This window comes from Antechinus flavipes, chromosome 1 (assembly GCF_016432865.1).
Source record: "Antechinus flavipes isolate AdamAnt ecotype Samford, QLD, Australia chromosome 1, AdamAnt_v2, whole genome shotgun sequence".
Lineage (NCBI taxonomy): Eukaryota > Metazoa > Chordata > Mammalia > Dasyuromorphia > Dasyuridae > Antechinus > Antechinus flavipes.
In genome coordinates this window covers 24,471,367-24,491,101 of record NC_067398.1, presented here as the reverse complement: position 1 = coordinate 24,491,101, position 19,735 = coordinate 24,471,367, and the positions used below count along the sequence as shown (strand labels likewise).

General features: G+C 43.5%; 1 protein-coding gene across 1 annotated transcript in view; it reads left to right on the top strand.

The window, feature by feature from the left end:
- Positions 1-3,621: 3,621 nt before the first annotated feature.
- The window catches only part of ADAMTS9 (ADAM metallopeptidase with thrombospondin type 1 motif 9), a 181,957-nt gene continuing 165,843 nt past the window's right edge, over positions 3,622-19,735 (top strand). Inside the window, exons 1-3 of the mRNA XM_051980189.1 lie at positions 3,622-3,739; positions 4,265-4,683; positions 12,505-12,667. Coding sequence (XP_051836149.1) covers positions 3,625-3,739; positions 4,265-4,683; positions 12,505-12,667 — 697 coding nt within the window. The 5' untranslated portion in view covers positions 3,622-3,624. The remainder of the gene's footprint in view (positions 3,740-4,264; positions 4,684-12,504; positions 12,668-19,735) is intronic.

Sequence of the window (19,735 nt, the reverse complement as noted above, 5' to 3'; positions counted from 1 at the left end):
TTTGATATCATAATTATACCAAAAAGGATCTTTCATTCCAAAATCACAATTTTATAAGTGTTAATCACTTATAAACCATAGATCTTTAGACAAGTGAGGGAAGAGCTTTAAAAAAAATAGAAGGAACATTTCAATGGTGGTCCTGTGATAATAATATGATAATAATGTCATTGTCCTAATATATTCCTTTCATTCCCTTCAAACAACCTCAGGAAATTTTAATATATACAATTGATTAGATTATCCATGCATGTATATTCATGCAAAATATGTATAAAACATACAATACACATATATGTATACTGATGTACATGTATGTATATATACACATACATACACAAAGATATTAGAGTGAACTTGTGATTTCATTGGTGTGAGAAACGTGACTCAGGATATAATTTATTAGGTTATACATGCATTTTTATGCATGTGCAAGCATGTATATAAATACACAATACACATATGTGTATACTGGATGTCTATGTGTCCATCTATATGTGTATGTGTGTGTGTGTATATAAATAATGTGTGTATACACATACACATACACATACATATACAAAGATACCAAGTCCACAGAGTGGACTTGTGATTTCATTGGTGTGAGGAACATGGCTCAGGATACTTTTAATATATACAATTTATTAGATTATGCAACCTAACGCGTATGCATATACAATGTATATGTGCATGTATGAACACATACACATGCATGCAGTATACATGTGTGTATATGCACTGTGCATACATATATGTATATATACACACATACACACAAACCTACAAACAGATGTTAGATTAGATTTGTGGGAGTTCCTTGATGTGGGCAACATAATTTTTCTACCAACCCACAACTGCTCAGCAATTTACCTTCTTAGAGAGATGTCTGGGAAAATGAGAGATTGTTACTGGTCCAGGGTCACAAAGTCGGATGAGTAGAAGCAGGACTTCCTGATACTTAGGATGACTCTCATTACATATACCTTTATATAAATGATCCACATACTTAATAGGAAGAGAGTCTTCCAAGTTCCACTTGATGTTAGGGCCTTTGCTCTGTGACTCCCCAAAACTAATCTTGTCCATATCTTATTTGTATGCAGTTGTGTATCTGTGCTTGTAGGTTCTCTCTCCTATTAGTAAGCTACTTGAGAGCTGGGACTGTTTAAAATCCATCTCCATCATTACCTGTGTGAATGAACAAATCACTTACTACACCCCTGTGAGCCTCAGTTTCCTCATCTCTAAAATGTGTGGCTTGGACTAGATGGCAGCTGAGGTCTCTTCCATCTACATTAAATGCCTAATAATTATTACTAACAAATATTATTATCAATTATTGCGATCAAAAATACTCTTGGTATCAAAACACTTTGGAAATGCCTATTTTTCTTGAATATGAATATTGTTCATTGTATGAACTGCAATGAAATTCCAGATGATGTTTCTATCTGTCCCATTGTATATATAATAGAACTTTTTTTTTTTTTTTTTTTTTGTTCCATTATGTTATGGGCGGGGGAGGGAGGGAGCAGAGAGAGAAAGGTAGCATGGAGTATTAACTGGAGACCCAGTCTGGAAACTTGAAGACCTGAATTCCAGTCCTGCCTCTGCTGCAGACGGGCTGTGTGACACTGGCTGAGTAACTTAATCTTTCTGTACTCTGGACAATGGCAGATAAAATAGAAATAGAAGGAAAATCACAGACCCAATCCATATCTCTCTTATTGCAAACAGCTTCTCCATTAAGAAACTTCCGGAATAGTTAGATAAGAGGGCCTGGTAGCCTAAAATATGAGGCTACACAAACTGTGTGGTTTGGAAGTCTCAGGGGTTCCACGATTTCCCCTCTGTCCAAAACTACGGTAGAAACCAAGCGCCCAGTTGCGTCTAAAACCCTGCCTACTTTGAATCCCTTCACTCAGCCAAAGGGCAGTTTACAAAATGGCCATTAGCTTTTCGGTCAAACCCGGGTAGTTGAAGAAATGTAAATGTCCCAGGCTTTCCGCTCTCTGACCGGGAGTTCTTACTGAGGCATAAATAGTCCATTCTATGTCAAGTTTCACTGGCTAAAAAATCCCAACAAAACATTCCTCACGCCACGACTTATTTGTAACTGTAGCAGAAACTCGCTACAATGTAGCAGTTGATTTAGCTCCTTTTTTTCCCTTGCTTTCCCCCTTCTTTCTCCCCCCTCCCTTTCCCTTTCTGTAAACTTTACAAATTAAAAACTGAAAGTGTAATTTACAGCTATGATCCCTTTTAAGCATCTGCCTTTGGTAACAATCACAGCGGAGGACGGGATTGAGAAATGGGGCGGGGAGGGAGTGGGGGGGGGGACGATGCAGCTACTCCAGGTCTAGCCTTCCCCAACCCCCTCATCTCTAAGCGCCCGGGGTGCGTCTCCCCCCTGCTGCAATGTAATTAACCGCAGAAAAGGCGTCAAAACAGCCCCTTCTTCTAAAGCCTCCGTCTGCCCCTGGAAATCGTCTGCTCTTCTCCAATACTGAGTTAAAACTTGGTCCAAGCAGTCAACTTTTTCACTGCTCACCGAGCCGAAGTTGGGAAGGAATTGAAAGGAAAACGTCCCTTCCCACGATGGCTTCCACTAAAAAAGGACTTTTTGAAAGCGGTGGCTGGGACGGAGAGTACACCGCTTCCATCCCTTTTCATTTTTCAGTTGAAAGCTGAGGGAAGAAACTTTGGGAGCAGCTGGTCCCAGCCGCGACTAGCCAATCGCTTCTCCACCTCCTGTGAGTCTCCTCTCTCTTAAAAAGGAGAGCCGAAGGGGAAACCAAGCCCCTGATCCCTCCTCTCGCTAGCTAAGTACGGGAGCCTCCTCCACCTAAGGGAGTCTCCTCGGGGGTTAGTTAGGAGCACTAGCGCGGCGGCTCGGCTCAGCTGCTTAGGGTCCTGACCAGCAGCCGAGGGCCAAGGTCTCAAAAGGAGGCGGGCCCCTCGGCGCTCGCATTCCCCTCCCCTTAGCTCCGCTGCCCTCCTCCAAGAGGCGTGCACCGGGGCTATTTGAGCGGCCGTGTTCCCGCGGGCCAAGCCGGCCACCCCCAACGCCCCCCGCTCCGTGCGGCAGCAGCAGGAGCAGCAGCAGCAACAGCAGCAGCAGCAGCGGCGGCGGCGGCGGCGGCAGCAGCGCGGCTCGCTGGGCTCCAAGCGCCCCGGCGGCGGCGTGCGCCCCGAGAGTCCCGGCGAGCGCCGTGCGCCCCCGCCCCCGGACTCCCTCAGCCGGCCGCTGCGGCTGCTCCATTATGCCGGTGCTGCCGGGGAGGCGCGCCCGCTTCTCGCCGCTCGTGCCGCTGCTCCAGTTCTCCGCGCAGGCGGGGCCGTTCGTAGCACCCCCGACGGGACCCTCGGCCCGGCGCGGAGCGCTTCCTAAGCGGAGGAGCCCTCCGGAAGCCCCGAACTCTCCCGCCCAGCAGCCCGCTCGCTCTCCCGGCTCGCTCGTTCGCTCTCTCCCGGTCCCTTCTCCTGGCCCCTTCTCGGAGCAGCGGGTCGCGCACTCGCAGGCGGAGCCTAGCCTAACCGAGCCGAGCCCGAGGATCGCCGCCGCCGCCGCCAAGAAGAGGAGAGCGGGGGTGGGGGCCGCGGGGGAGGGGTGGGGGGAGCACCATGCAGTTTGTATCCTGGGCAGTGGGATTATTACTCCTGTTACTCGTGTGGGATCTATTGGAGATGACCCTGCAGGCTGCAGCGCTCTCGAAAACGAAACTGCACCCGCGACAAGGTAATGAGTACCCATCACCCATGTGTCCGAGCTTGCCCCTGGCCTCCCGGACCCCCGATCCCCGGGTCCTCCCAGCGCCCCCGGGGATCGGACTCCCGTAGGGCAGCAGGACTCGGGTTCTCTTTCCTCGAAAGAAGCCTCCCCCTCCCAGCCCGCTGGATCTCTAACTCGCCTTTTGTATTTTGCAGCCAATGGCCAGTGAATGACACTTTAGAGCCGGCTTTCTAATTCCCCCTCGCAATCCGCCCTCCCCCTCCCCTCCGGCCAGGCCGGGCTTTAACCTGATCTCCCGCCCCAAAGCTACCTAGCAGCTCCGTGCTCCTCCGGTGGAAGGCGGAGGGCGGCCGGGCCGATTTTGACAGGCAGAGAGAACTCTATAGAGATAAGACCCGGGTGTGCGTGGGGGGGTGCCTACCCCCCCCCCTCCCCGCCCCATCTCTCTTCTCTCTCTCCTTTGCTCCCGCCCTCCCTTTAATCAAGTTTGGAGGAAACGTGAATTGTGCATTTGTCTGCGTTGCTTTGCAGTTAAACTATTGGAGAGTCTGAGTGAATATGAGATCGTGTCTCCCACCCGAGTGAATGCCCTCGGAGAAGCTTTTCCCACGAACATGCACTTCAAAAGAAAACGACGGAGCATTAATTCTGACAGTGACCCCTGGCCCGCCGAAGCCTCCTCCTCCTCCTCTGCCTCCCCCTCCTCCTCCTCTTCCTCCTCCCAGGCGCACTACCGACTCTCCGCCTTTGGGCAGCAGTTTCTATTTAATCTCACAGCCCATGCCGGATTTATCGCCCCACTTTTCACTGTCACCCTCCTCGGAGAACCCGGGGTGAACCAAACAAAGTTTTACGCCGAAGAGGACGCTGAACTCAAGCACTGTTTCTATAGAGGACATGTCAATACCAAGTCCGAGCACACAGCTGTAATAAGCCTCTGTTCAGGAATGGTAAGTGCTCCCTTCCTTTCCTCGAGGCCTCCCTCCCGGTTTACTGACGTCTTAATTGCCCTCTGAGCTTTGTAACCCCACGGGTCTGGGTGCCGGCAGTGGGGAGTGATGCTTTTTAAAACTTCCTGGATGGGCATCCGTCCCTTGTCACATCACTCGGCACTCTATCACAACTGAACAAAATATATATCTGTATGAACCTATTATGTGCAAGTCAACCAACACTTGCTAAGGGCCTACTATGTGCCAGGCACAATGCTAAGTGCTGGGGATACAAAGAAAGACTAAAGATAGTCCCTGCTTTTGGGGGGGAGGGGAGAGAGGAGGTTCCCAGTCTAATAAGGGAAATCCCATACAACTATGTACGAACAAGATAAAGACAGGACAAATTGGAGATAATTTTAGGATTCTGGAGAACAGAGAGATGAAGAATAATAATATATATGACAAGGAAAAAAAAAACTACCCTCAAGGAGCATACGGGTTAGCGACCCTAGATCTGCTTCAGTGTTGTTTAAAAACAGAATTTATCGGATGCAGCTGGATTTACTTGTGCCCAGCACTGTAATTCTGCTTGGGAGCGTCCAGTAAAAGGAAATCCATGTGGAGTTGTTTGGGTGGTTATTACTGAGGGAGAAATTGAGGGAAGGGGCGGATCCGCGGCTTGCTTAGTGGTCAGGCTGCGTCTCCGGGCTGTGAAGGAGGCAGAGGGCTCCCTTCCCAGTCGCTGGGACCCGGCTGGAGGGGTCAGGAGGCGAAGGGGAAAGGGAGAGAGAGTCAGAGGATTTGTGCCGTCTTTCCTCTCAGGAAGGAACCTAGTTCTTTTGGGATTAGTTGGACTGGCGACGTGACCGACCGTCACTCAAGCAACCCAAGAGAGGATTGATGGGTTCAGAGAGGGGAGGGACCCAAAGAGTAAGAGAGGGGGCGGGGCGGGAAGAGGCTTGCCGGGGGCCAAGAGGAGGAGCCCGTCCCGGACGCGTTTAATTAAGGTGGAGGCTGTGGGACGGCCCCCACAGTCTGCCAGGGGGGACACCCTGCACCCTGTGGCCGGGGCTCGGAGAAAAGTGGCCAAGTAGACCAGTGGGGGAGGGCTGGGGGCGGGGCTTCACGAGTTCCTTCAGGGGACTGGACACCCGATAGAGAAGGCTTGGGATGGGGGTGGGGGACAGAGGGAGGTAGAGCCAGGAGGGGGAGCTGGCGTCTCAAGTTTCATTTGGGGAGGAGGAAGGGACTGCCGGCTCCCCGGGCTAGCGGCAGCTGCGCATTTGCTGGGGTACTTTGTCCCCCCGCCCCCGACCTGCAGCCTTTGGTGTATCACCTCGTGGGGGGGCGGGGGGGATGCTGTCCACTCAGAACGGGCAGAAGAGCTTTCGGTAGGACAAGAAGGGATAACCTCGGCATCCCAGGACAGTTTGTATTTTTGCAACGCACTTAGTGACGCAGAAAGTTTTTGGGGTAGCATTTTCCAGTTGTTCCCGACCAAGGGCTAGAGAAGGTCTCAGACCCTCCCCCGAGAAATAGTTCTGCTAACTTAGAGTAACTTTCTTGCCCCCTCCTCTTTTCCCCTCCCCTTTTCTCCCCTAGGGGTTTTCTTCTACTTACCCCTGCCCCGCAGGTACTCAATCCCTCCTTCTCGGTGTGGAGAGTTACCCAGATGTCCAGCTGTGGGCAGGATCGGGGGTCTTCCGAGTTTGGGGCAGGCATTGTAGTGCCATCTTGCCGAGGGCAGGGGCAAAGCCCCCGGACCCCGAGGTCCCCTTCCCTAAGCCGAGCGGCGAACGCCTGCAGCCGCAGCCGGACGCGTAGAGTTGTTGTGATTGTGTTTGGGTGGGCGGAGACGGGACTCGGGCGCTGAGGGGGGTGCGGCGAATCATCCCGCCCCCAGCCAGAGGGCAAAAGATCAGCCGCTGTTGGTGGTGCCCTGAGAGTGGATGCTGTGGTGAGAAGGTGGGAAGTTGAGGCTAGGCTCTTCCAGAACCCCCTGACAGCCTCGCCGTGGGTTCTACCTGGATCCCAAGAGGACAGGGGAGGGAATTAAGGTTTAAAAGCTCAAATTGTAAACACCCTAAGCCCTCCCCTCTGGGATGAAACCCTAGGGTGCCTTTAAGAAATTTAAGAATGGGACAGATCTAACTAAGTCTCTCCACTAGTATCTGGTAGGGTTTTCCTGGACTGGAGGAATGAAGGGTTGGAGGTAGGGGGAGAAGAGATCATTGCTTCTGTCTTTGGTTGTTTGTTTTCTCTCATTCAATTAAATACGCCAACTATTCAGTTTCTAATTAATATATGTGATATAATTGTTGGTGTGAGTGATAGGATTTAAAGGAGAACCAGGGGGAAAGAAGAAAGGGAAAAAAAAAACCACCTTTTTCCAAGAAACTTACATTCTATTATATTTAACTTGTAAGTTCAAAACCTATCGGAGGTTCCTGTCTGTCACATACTAAGCATTTAATAAATGCTTGTTGACTGAGAGTAAATGCTGTAAGTCTAAATTTGGGACCTGTTACATATACATATACCCTTGAGGGTAGGGACAGTTACTGTCATTCTTTGCATTTCCAGCTCTCAGCACAGTGCTTAGCCCACTGTCCATCTTAATATGTGCTTATTGATCCCAATCTGAACAACATAGAAGTTGATTATCAAGATGTGTTTCAGGGCAGACAGTGAAGATGAACAGAGATGGCCCAATCGATTCCCCCAAACTACCTCAGAAACAAAGATCTATGTTTAATAAATGCTCAGAAAGTTAAATCTAGGGACTGTCCTACTGCCAGTCCATCTTAGTTTCCAACCCTCAGATAAACAGTGGAATAGAGAGCCTGTAATTTAGTGTCTTGTCTTTTTGACCTGCAAATAAAAGGAAAAGAGCTAGAGCAATAGTGGAACCCTACCTTTGAGCATCCCTAAGAAGGCTGTTTGGCCTTTGTTCACTGATGAAGCAATAATCCCTTGTGAACAGCCTAGCAATCGTAGGATCATACATTTAAAGCTGGAAGGTATCTTGGAGGTCATCCATCCAGCATCTTCTTATTTTCAGATGTGGAAAATGAATCTCAGGGTAGTTAAATGATGTCCCCAAAATCACAAGGCTAGGAGGTAGTAGTCAGGCCTATTTTGCATGCTGTCCCTCTGACTCCAAATGTGAATTTTTCACCCTGTTTCTTTATTGCTTGTTCGTGTGATATAGTTCTCTTCTTTCTTCATCTGTAAAATAAGGTGGCAGGGTAAAATAAAGTGGAAAAGAAAGATATTTCCATCATTCTATAACAACTTCTCCCTCCTCCAAGTGATAAAGGAGAAAGACTGATACCCTGGCTACATCAAGGCTCTGACCTTGATAAAGCCAAGATACTGAGCTCTCTTTGACTCATTTTCCATAGCTGGAAAATGGGAGAGTTAAAACATGATCTTTCAGATCCCTTCCCTGATCCAGCTATGTCATCATGTGCCCTCTGAAATGACATAGAGTAACTTGAATGGGAGAAAGAAAACATAGCTGTACCCCCAGGAAATATGACCCAGCTGAAAGACTGTTAGATGTGGAGATCTCTAATCTTGTTTTTGATTCTTACTAGCTACCTATGAACATTAGGAAATAAATCATTTGAATTTCCATTTTCTTATCTGTAAGGTAGGCATGATAATATCTGCAGTACCTTTGGGTTTTTGTGAAGTTCAGTTGTGATGTATTATGTAGTGGTTTGTACGTTTTAAAAGACCAGAAGCCCACACCACTGGGAAAAGGCAGAGCCAGGGTTGAAGCCTGGGGCCTTGAAGTCTGGGTGCTTTGGAAAGAGCCTTCACTCTGAAATCCAAAGATTCAGAGGCAGATCCTTCCTCTGATTCTCAAGCTGCCCATGGGACATTACTCATGTTACTTAGTCTACTTTGGTCTCAGCTTCCCCATTTGTTAAATGAAGGGGTTGTACTAGATCAGAGGTCCTCAAACTATGGCCTGTGGGCCAGATGCGGCAGCTGAGGACGAGTATCCACCTCACCCAGGGCTATGAAGTTTCTTTATTTAAAGGCCCATAAAACAAAGTTTTTTGTTGTTGTTGTTGTTGTTGTTGTTGTTTTTACCATAGTCTGGCCCTGCAACAGTCTGAGGGACAGCGAACTGGCCCCTATTTAAAAAGTTTGAGGACCCCTACGACTAAATGGTCTTTAAGGACCCTTCTTTTTGTAGATCTGGGTTTCCATAATTAGTAAAAGAGAAGAAACAAATGAAGTGGGTCACAAGCCCTGATCTTGATATTTTATATTCTTCAAATTTGAAGACCAGGGCCTTGTGTGATTGATATTTTTATCTCCCCTAGTATTTGTGTTGTGAGTAGTAGGTACCAACCATTATTGGCTGTTTAACATGGCTGTCCACAAGCCTGGCCTTTTCCTCATGAATTGAAACTAGCTTTGATGATGTGACAGAGATGGACTATTAACTGTGTGTAGGTCATCATGTAAGGATCTGAGTGTCTCTTGTCACAGATTCATATTCCTGGGAGAAGCATGGAGAGTGAATTTTCTCTGGTGCCTGACACCTGCTGATTTCTTCTCTGTTTCTCTCCTCCACCCCTCCACCCCAGAAAAAGTAAGAGTAGAATCATGTAGGACATAATCTACCTTGTAAATCAGTATACATTTCTCCTGCCCCAAATTCTAATTTCTTTTTCTTTCTTTTTGCTGAGGCAATGGGGGTTAAGTGACTTGCCCAGAGTTACACAGCTAGAAAGTATTAAGTGTCTGAGGTGGATTTGAACTCATATCCTCCTGACTTCAGGGCTGGTGCTCTAACCACTTAGTTCTCCCTCCCTTCCCCCCCATTCTAAAAATATAAATGCATGCTGCAATTCTTTCTTACAAAAACATCAAATTAAGAATTCCAAATGTACAACTTACTTTTACAAGGGGGAGTTAGTGAATAGAGACTGTCAGGAAGTCTTGAGTTAAATCTTGCCTCATATTTACTAAATGTTTGGATCATACTAAATAGTATGGACAAGTCGTTTAATCTACAAATCCCAGTTTTCCTATCCCTGAAATGGAGATAGGAATAGCAATTTTTGCCAAAGCTATTGTATGGACCTAGCTTGATTACAGGTAAAGAACTTTGCAAACTATTTAATGCTGCCTATTAACTACAGTTAGAAGGGTCAGTCCCTCATTTTAGAGATAAGGAGACCAAGCCTTAGAGAAAATGTGACTCTTACAAGTTCAGTGTCAGATGTAGAAGAGAATCATATTTCTGACTAGTGTGTGGTATTGCTATACCTTCTTCTTTTAAGGCTAAATGAACTTCCTCATTCAGAATCCCAAAATGTTAGGTGAACCTAAAAATCTTCCTTCTTTCTCTTCTTCCCCTGCTCTCTCTCCCTGCCCTTTTTCCTTTCTGTTCTATCTTGAAACAGCACATAATCTCATACCAAGCTCAATCTTTACCCCTCCTTCCCTTTCCAGTCCACTTCTATCTTCTTGATAGCAAAACTAGAAAAGAGAAATCTACTGATGGTTAGTATCTTAACACTTCAACAGTTAGTTGATTTGGAAAAGAAAAATGTTTCCTAACTTTGATATATTATAGAAACAATGTTTCAGTATAGCAGCAAGGTATGCTTGTAAATGTTTAACTATCAGATCTCCTCTACCGGCTAAAATGTGTCAATATATTAACATTTTGTCCATCACTTTCTTAAGTCTAGACAAAGAGAAAAATAAACAAGTCAAAACCCTAATTTGTAACATTTGCAATTTCTGAGGCTTAGATGCTCACACTGAAAATGGAAACAATCTGTATTATTTGAGCTGGCTGTGGATGGACTAGTGTCACATCCCAGCTCTGATACTTGCTTCAGTTTCTTCATGTGCAAACTGGAGATTAATAATAACAGTAGTTAATTGCCTCATAGGATTGTCAGGAGGTTCAGTTGTGAAACATAGAGCATTCTACAAATCTTTAAGCACAGTTTATATGTCAATTTATTATTATTTTTTTTTTAGTTATTTGATCTGATCTTTTTTTTTTCTGTTTTAAGTTCTTCTTATTTATAATTTTGTAGTCTTATGTTGAGAAGGGAAATTCTCACTTTGATTTGGAAAGAACTGAGGCAAACTAGGATTTGACTCTATTAAGATTAAAAAGCTAACTTCTGCAAGAATCAGAATTTGAATGTAAGGTTTTCTGAACTCAAATCCACTAGCATTCTTTTCACCAAGTTGTGAATGAATGAATGAAAACACTTATTACATGCTTATTTTATGGCAGACACTGTATACTAAGCATTGCCCCTGAGCTTATATTCTGATAAGGTGAGGATTCTTAACTGTGTGTGTGTGTGTGTGTGTGTGTGTGTGTGTTCACAGATCCCTTTCTTAGTCTGGTGGAGCTTATAGACATCTCAGAATAATTATTTTAAATATCTAATGGAAAAAAATGCTAACTTTCAGTTAGAATTTATTGAAAAATATACATTTTTTTTTTCCTATTAAAGTCCACAGACTAGGGGTTCATGGAGCCCAGTTAAGAACTCTGGCAGTAGGAGATGACAGAATATATTAGGATAGCTCAGGTCAGATATTTTGTTCCAAAAAATCCATTCATAATTGTTATTCCTTAGGGAAGACAGAAGGGAAGAGCATCTATCTTGTACCTACTATATACCAGGCAGTATGCTGAGCATTTTTTTCCAAACATTATTCCATTTGAACCTGAAAACAACTCAGTAAAGTAAGTGCTGCCCATTTGACTCATTTGTTTTTAGTCCTTTTTCAGCCATGTTTGACTTTTTGGGGATCCCAACTTTTCTGGATGCCAGGTCTGGTGTTCTGTTTATTGTACCACCAGCTGCTCCATTGCCCTCCTATATCACAATTGGGTCTGCCATTCCTTAACAGTTAGGCACATAGTTTGCTACCAAAGTCTCTCAGCATTACTTAACATGCTGCCAGGCAATTAGTTTGGTACAGATACTTTTTATTGCCATTAGCAATCTCCATAGAATATAATTCTAGCATGAAAACTGACCAGCTTAAAGGCTATGACTGGTTTTGTAACTTTTCGTGATTAATTTCCAAAAGAGGTTTCCAGAGAATTCAGCATCAAACCTACCTTTCTGTATCTCACTTCTGACTCTCTGGTCTAGGTTGCCTAGGACACAAGGCACCTTATATCTATTGCTTTGGAATTCTAAAATATTTGATTGCTAATAGTTATTGATCTGAGTGTCAAGAAAGGGGTGGGTGTGCGTGTGTATGTGTGTGTATGTGTGTGTGTGTGTGTTGCAGAATTGGAATGGAATTGAGTTCCATTTCTCGTCATCAATAGCCTTGAGGTTATCTACTTATTTCTGCCCCCTTATTTTATAGATGCAAAATAATATAAAACAGCTCCAGAGTGGGCAAGTGACTTGCTAGAGCCATGCAGGTAGTGACTGGCAAAAACAAAAACAAAACAAAAACTGGGATTTGAACTTGGATCTCACTGAAGTGTTGGGATCAGATTCAGAGGAATCGGGTAATAGGGTAGGAGGAATCAAAAATCACAGAATTCCAAAGTTGGAAAGGACCATTCAGTCCCACCCATCCCTGAAGGAGCTCCCTATACCTGGTAGATGATCAGTCAGCCTTTGCTGGAAGCAGGTTCCTAATGTAAGCAAACTTTTATTTCCTTGCTTTGAGCCCTTGTCAGTTTCTGTCAACAAGCACAGGAAGGCGTTTGCCTTCAGAGATGGCCCTTATTTTGCAGTAACTGTGTTTGGCTTTTTGTGGGTCGTAGACTGAGGTGAAATCGAGCGCTTCTCTCTCTCTGTTTATTCTCAGCTGGGCACATTCCGGTCTCATGATGGGGACTATTTTATAGAGCCACTGCTACTCTTAGATGGCCAGGAATATGAAGAGGAGCACAACAAGCCCCACGTTGTTTACCGGCGGAGTGCTCCCAGCCAAGACCCGGCTGCCAGAAGACGGACCTGTGAGACAAAAGGTAACTTGATTGAATCCATGGCAGTAAATTGTGACTCAACTGATGTGATTAATCCCCAAAGGTACCTTAGGAGATAGTTACCTGGTCCTTGAAGCCAGAGTCTTCCTATGAAGTCCACACACCTTCAATTTCTCCTGACGAAATTTGATTTTATTTTACAGAGGCAGCATAGAGAGAGTGCTAGCTAGGTTTACATGTCTGAACCCTGGCTCTTATTAGTTCTGTGATCTTGGGCTGGTCACTTAACTCTAAGGACCTCAAGCTTTCTCACATAAACCATAGAGGATTGCAGCTTTGCCTCAGTGGCTCTGTACACTGGCAAGTTCCCTAGCCCCGAAGAAATCACAGATCTTATACTTTTTAATAATGTGTTTCCAATTATGAGGCTATGTCAGCCAAGAAAATGTCCCTTGTCTGTCAGCCCATAGAGTCTTGCCTCTGAGATTCTCTCCAGTCACTTCAAATTGTGGACACATTGTCTTCCTTACACGGGTGTGCATTTAATGGTCTGTTTTCTGAGGAAGTATGGTTGCAACCAAGCCTATGGATTGTTTATTTATTTGTCTGTGAATCCTATTTTTATTTCTCCACTTCCTGATTTGTATTTTGTTTATATGCTTTTTTTTTTTTTTTAATCCTAGACAGTTTTGGGAAGCTAGAGAACACAGTGGTTAGGGCATCAGGCCTGGATTCAGGAATTCCTGAGTTCAAATCCAACTCCAGGCATTTCCCAGCTGTGTGACCGTGGATCACTTAAACCTATTTACCTAAATTTTCTCATCTCTAAAACAATTTGGAGAAGGAAAAGCCAAACAACTCCAAGATACATTTTGGTTATCCAAGTGCACTTTCCAGTCCACTTACCATGTTAGGACTTTTCTCCTCTTTTTGGCGTATTCTAATTAGGTATTTGAAGTTACTTTATTGAGGAGATGATGGGCGGTGTGTATGCACCCTATTGCCTATTTCAATTAAGCTCTCTATTCTTAATTTACTACTAACTCCTCCTTGTCTCTGAAAAGAAAATCCCAAATAAGATCCCAAAGAGATGGACAAAACTGAAAACAGCTAAACAAAAAAGATAGTTTCTTCCTAACATTGGTTTCTGTGGTCCAAAACCTTCCTTCCTTTCATGAGTTCAGATCCTTGTGGCTCTTGTCTTAGTGCTCTGTTCTTTAGCCGTAATTCTATGCCAGGCCTTTATTTCTCTCTGTTATCCTATATTGTTGCTTCTAACCATTGGGGACACTTATCTTTACATTTATAAATATTTAAGTCAGTGGTTCTTAACTGGTTGGTCAACAATCAACATTCTTTAAGTACTTACTATATGCTAGGTACCATGCTAAAAAAGAAAAAAAAAAAAAAAAAAACAGTTGTTAGGGTCTTCTTGAGGGGAGGATCCATCAGCAGATTTCTTTGGATCCATAAATTTGGATGAGAAAAACAATATGCCTTTAACTAACTAAAACTGAGCATTTCCTTCAATTATTTAGAACTATTATTCTGTGAAGGGGAACATAGATTTCCCCAGACTGCCAAAGGGGTTCATGACACTGTGAAAGTTTAAGAACTCCTGACTTAAGTGGTGTCTGTATTTAACAATGAATACTATTCAAATCTTCTTTAATTTGTTACAGAAGATCCCCGGGCTTCCTGCTTCCTCAACATGATTGTAGAGATAGAAAGAGAATTATAGTTAGACAAGATCTTAAAGGTCATCCAGTTTAACCCTCTTCTCTGACTCATGGAAAAATGAAGTTTCAGAGAAGCATTGAGGTCATAGATCAAGAGCTGAAGTAGGTCTCAGAAGCCTTCTCATTTTACACATGAGGAAACTGAGGCTCAAAGAGGTTTTATAATTTGACCTTCCAAAGCTGCACAAGCAATCAATTTACAAACATTTATTGAATGCCTAACATGCCAGTTCTGTACTATGCACTGGAGACACAAATGCAGCAAATGAACTCTCCCTCTTTTTCCCTCCGAGGGATTTTATATCCATTTCTAGATGAAACAAGGGCTTAGATTCTAATGGTAATAAGTAGAAGAGCTGGGATTTGATCCCAAGTCAAGAGTGGTATGGTAAAATAGAAGAAACATTGCATTTAGGGTCAGAAGCTCTGTGACTTTGCTCCTTCTCAGTTCCCTAATCTGTAAAAATGAGGAGGTTTGAATAAATTGGGGTTCTCAACTTAGGTTCCAAGAATTTATAGGATGATAAAGAAAAATATTATTTGCTGTATTTCAACATAATCGATTTCCATTGTAATCCTATGTAAATTGTTAAAATGCACTTAAAAACATTCTTCTGGGAAGGGGCCCATAGATTTCCTTTGTCTGTAGCCAGAGGGGTCCTGAACACAAGTAAGAGTAAGAGTTCTTGCAGGAGATGAACAAGAGACCTCTGCTGATTCCCCATCTTTGATTGTTAGACTCTTCATCAGGTGCCCTTCCAACTGTCCTTATCACTGTCCAATTTTCCTTATCTTTTGAACCTGCTTTTTGATTTATTTTGGAGTGCCCCTCAGACATGACAACACATATCCAGTATCCTAAAAGCCATCAAAGATCCTAAAATCTCTGAAAATGATCTCTTCTTCCATCAAGTCACATTTCATAAACCACTGCCTGCTCTCTAGTTATCCTGCTAATCCAGTAAATCTTGTTATCTTCTGGGGTTTTCCCATCTTCCCCAATTTCTTATGCTTTGTTTGTGCTTCTCTGACTAAACTGGAAGTGCCTGGAGGGGGAAAAAAAAAATTACGTGTTTGCTTAGGTTTTCTTCTGCTTGGTGGCAAGGACCCAAAAGTATCTGTCCTGTTTCTTTTGTCCTCCAAAAAGTATTTTGTCTGATACCACCAGCTTCTGGTGTTTTAGACCCAATTTGTTATTTTGAACCCTCGTGTGAAGAGGATTTGGCTGAGTGGGCTTTTGTTTCCTGAGCTTCCCAATCTCCAGCTACTTCTGAATCATTTGTTCAAACATTCAGCAGAGCGGAAGTACTTGGGGGTGCTTTAAACCAGGGATCCTCAGTTTACCAATAAAAGCCATGTGTTCAAAGTATGGTGAGTTGATGTAAACCCTTACTTTCTTGTTGAGCTGGTATGCTGATAGAATAGGAGACTGGTAGTATTCTCAAAAGTGGTCTGATTTCTTTTCGTGTGGTTGTGTTGCTGTTGGCAGTTCTGGGGAATGATTGATGACCATTTGAAAATTCTTATCATTTGTTGCTTTAAAATCTATAACTTGGATCATGTCACTCAGGGAGAATCCTTAAGCATTTCTAGGGTGGAAGCTGGCCACTGGCTGTTTTCTCACTAGAGGGACTGATTCCTTATTGATTCCTTTCACTTGAATTCAGCAAGCATTTATTGTAGACCTGCTATGTGCCAGACACTCTCTTAGTGCCTGGACACAAAGTGCCTGCTCATGATTTCCCCTTTCCCTCCCATTGGGCTAAGGAGGCAGTATGGAATAATAAAAAGAGGGCTGGCTCTTGAGCAGTGGGTTCAAACTGTGCATGAGTTTGAAGACAAACTCCTTTGATCATTCAGTGCCACCTTCCCAACCGCAGAACCCATTCTTGGGTTCTCTTTGGAGGTTTGTCTTTCAAAGATTAATGAGACAGCCCTGACTTTTCCTAGCTTGGGAAATGGATCCGGAGCCCAGCCCAGTTTGGTTCCCTGCCCCAGCCAGTTTGAATGGTTCTTCCAAAGGTTGCTGCTGGACTATGCCATTCTGGTTTCTCTCTTCCAGCTGCTTCTGCTCCCCTTCTTTGAATTCAGATGCAGGAGGCTCAGAACAGTTGGAAAGAACCATGGAATATGGCACAATCCATCAGCAGCCGTCGAAGGGACGGACGAGCAGGTCATGGAAGCCACTGAAACAAGGTAGCCATTACTCACAGAGCAAAAATAGTAAAGGGGGTGGGTGGGCAGATTCCCAGGGAAACTCGTCAGGGAGGGAATGTGTTGAGTTCTTCTAGTGACCCGTTAAGCTTTGGGGGATCCCCCTTCACAGAATTAATCTAGCACAAACTTATCCTGTGCTCATTTTATTTCTAGTTCTTTGTGTCTTTCTCCTTTCCTTGAAATTGTAAAGTGTTAAGAAATAGAAAGCTGGATAGGGAGAATCAAGCCCAACCCCATCATGTTGCAGAGAAGGAACCCGGCCCAGAGAGGGAAAGTGGTTCTCCCAAAGGGCCCACAGCCAACAAGTTGCAGAGCCAGAGCTGGACCAGTGCTCTCTAGTTCCAGGATTCCTTCTACCAGACCATGCAGACTAACTTTGTTATGATCTTCCTCTTTTGTTCCTCCTAGCCGTAGTAACCTTTATGTGACGTGTGTATTTCTCCACAGCTGTAGTCACTTATGTAGCTGTGTTTACACCACTAGTCCCTTGAGTTCATGTATATTTATTTGTGTTTGTCCTCTGCCTTTGATTACAAGTTCCTCAAGGGCAGGGAGTATCCTTGTCCCTCTTCTTGCTCCTCCAGCTATGGAGCCTCCATTGGAGTGGTTGGCTAAATACCACACCCAGCAGGGAAGCCAAATGGTCAACTTGAATGAGCCATTTGGAAGAGTTTGCTCTTGTTTTTGTAAGATGCCTCCTGCTAACTACAGGAGTGGATCAAGACCATTGCTTTTCCAGATGATCCTCCAGTCAATCAAGAAATCAAGCAGAATGTAAGGACTCTAATTTTTAATTTATTTATGTGCCAAACACTAAATACAGAGGATGTAGCAAATTCATCTTTCTCACAAGGAGCTTCTAGACTTTTAGTATCATGAAGTGAGATATTCTTTAGTTAATCCTGAGTTTAGGAGGATTTTGATCTTTTAAATCAGTGAAAAAGAAATGTGGCTTGATAACAAGTTCTGGTTGAGTAGGAAAAGGGGAAGATTTATTATCAAAAGTCATAGATTCTGTTTGCCTGAGCTCTCTTGGGCAAGTCACATTCTTTGTCTCAACTTTCCTTAGCTATGAAATAAGGAGGGTGGAAAACATGAGCTCTAAGGTCTGCAATTCTGTGAAATCCAAAATTAGTATCAATTTGATGCAGGCTAGATATGCTTTTGAATTTATGAATGGTTCTTGCTTATTCTTTGTTCTTACTTTTCCATTTCCAAATCTATTTCTCCCCACAGAGGTAACCCTTATAACAAAGATCACAAAAAAGAAAGAGATTTTTTTTTAAAGTCATTCCATTTTTTGATTAAAACATCAATCAACCCTGATAGTTTACACAATGTTCAAAACTCATAATTCTCCATCCTTAGAAAGAAGAGAAAGATGTACTTTTCTCTTTATTAGGACTATTGAGGACCAAGTGTTTATTACACAAGTACTATATGTGCTAGATCCTCAGGACATAAAGGGAAAATAAAAAACCACTATTCTGTCTTCAGCGAGCTTACATTCCATCAGACTGTCTTTTCCTTCTTTCTTTTCCTTCTCCTTCTTCTTTCTTCTCCTTTCTCTTCTACCTTTTTCTCTTTTTTCTTTCTTCTCCCTCTTTCTTTGTTTTTCTTTTTTCTTTTTCTTCTCTTGGACAGTTGAAGGAAAATCACTAAGTGATCTCTGCTTCATTGTTATTCTTACTTTTTGAGTTAATTAGTATTTATTAAGTATCTACTCATTATATGCCAGGCAAGAAAAAGCAAAAACCCTTTCCACTCCTCACCTCCAAACATGTTGGGTATTTAAAATCTTCTATGTTGATCTTGGGATCAGAAAAATCATAGAGTGCAAGCTGCAAAGGACCTCAGAGACCATATAGGCCAGCACTCACTTTACAGATGAGGAAACTGAGACTCAGAAACATGAAATTGCTCAAAGTCACAGAGACAGTATGTTTCAGAAGCAGAATTTGAACCTGGGTTCTTTTATTTGCGAGTCAGTGAGTGTTCTTTCACTTTATCACACAGCCTCATTTAATTGAGAAGACAAGGTCAAGAGCTGTAAGACTTGGATAGCTTTATCCTCAGGACATAACAGTATTCCTGGCACATAGAAAATGATTAACAAATGCCGATTGATGGGTGGATAGATGGATGGATGGATGGATGGATGGATGTTTGGATGGAAGGTCAAATAAAAGATTGGAATCTGCTACAAAAAGGGCAGCCAGATGGTACAGTAGATAGAGTATTGAACTTGGAATCACTTCAAATCTGGCCTCAGACACATTTCCTAGCTGTGTGACAAGTCACTTAACCCCAATTGTTCCTCCTCCCCCCCAAAAAAACACCCTCATAAGAATATAGATGTAGCATTAGAAGGGACTTGCAAGATTTTTGAGTCTAGTTCCCCACCTGCCCATTTTACAAATGAGGAAACTGAGTTCCAGACAATGACTTTTATGAGGTCACATGAGAAGGAAAAGGAATATACACACATATCGACCTACTATATGTCAGGTACTATGCTAAGCACTTTTTAAAAAGAGTAAGTGGCAAAATCTGGATTTTAATCCAGGATCTCCCAATCTAGAATCCTTCCCAAAAATCTCCTGACCCTCTTATTATCTCTGGGATATGTTTCTTTTTTGTCTTTCTTTTTAGATTGCCAGGATTTTCCTGTTCTCTGCTCCCAGATACTCATGCTTTATAACAAAAAATTGAAAAGAAAAAAAACTGAAAAAATTTCACCAAAACTGATCAATATGTTGAAAAACCTGACTTATGCAATGTATATTTAAGTGACCCTACCCATGGTCACATAGGTAGCATGAGATGTGGGCTTAGAACCAAGAAGTTCCTGTTTCCCAGGTCTACCTTGTGTGCTCTCACTAACAGAGATTCATCCTCTCAAAGGGCATTTACTAAGAGCCTGTGGAATACAAGACATCATGGGAATGGAATGTCGAGATACACAAAATGAGGAAACAGACTTCCCTTGTCCTCAAGAAGCTTAAAATTCACTAAGTACATGTGTTGAGGAATGAGGAAGGGACCTCAGGGACTCTCATTTTACATATGAGAAAGCAGGCTCCAGTTTATCTCTTTAAAAAATCTATCCCATCTCTGGTTCAAAAAAAAAAAAAAAAATCCTGCAATCTCTTCA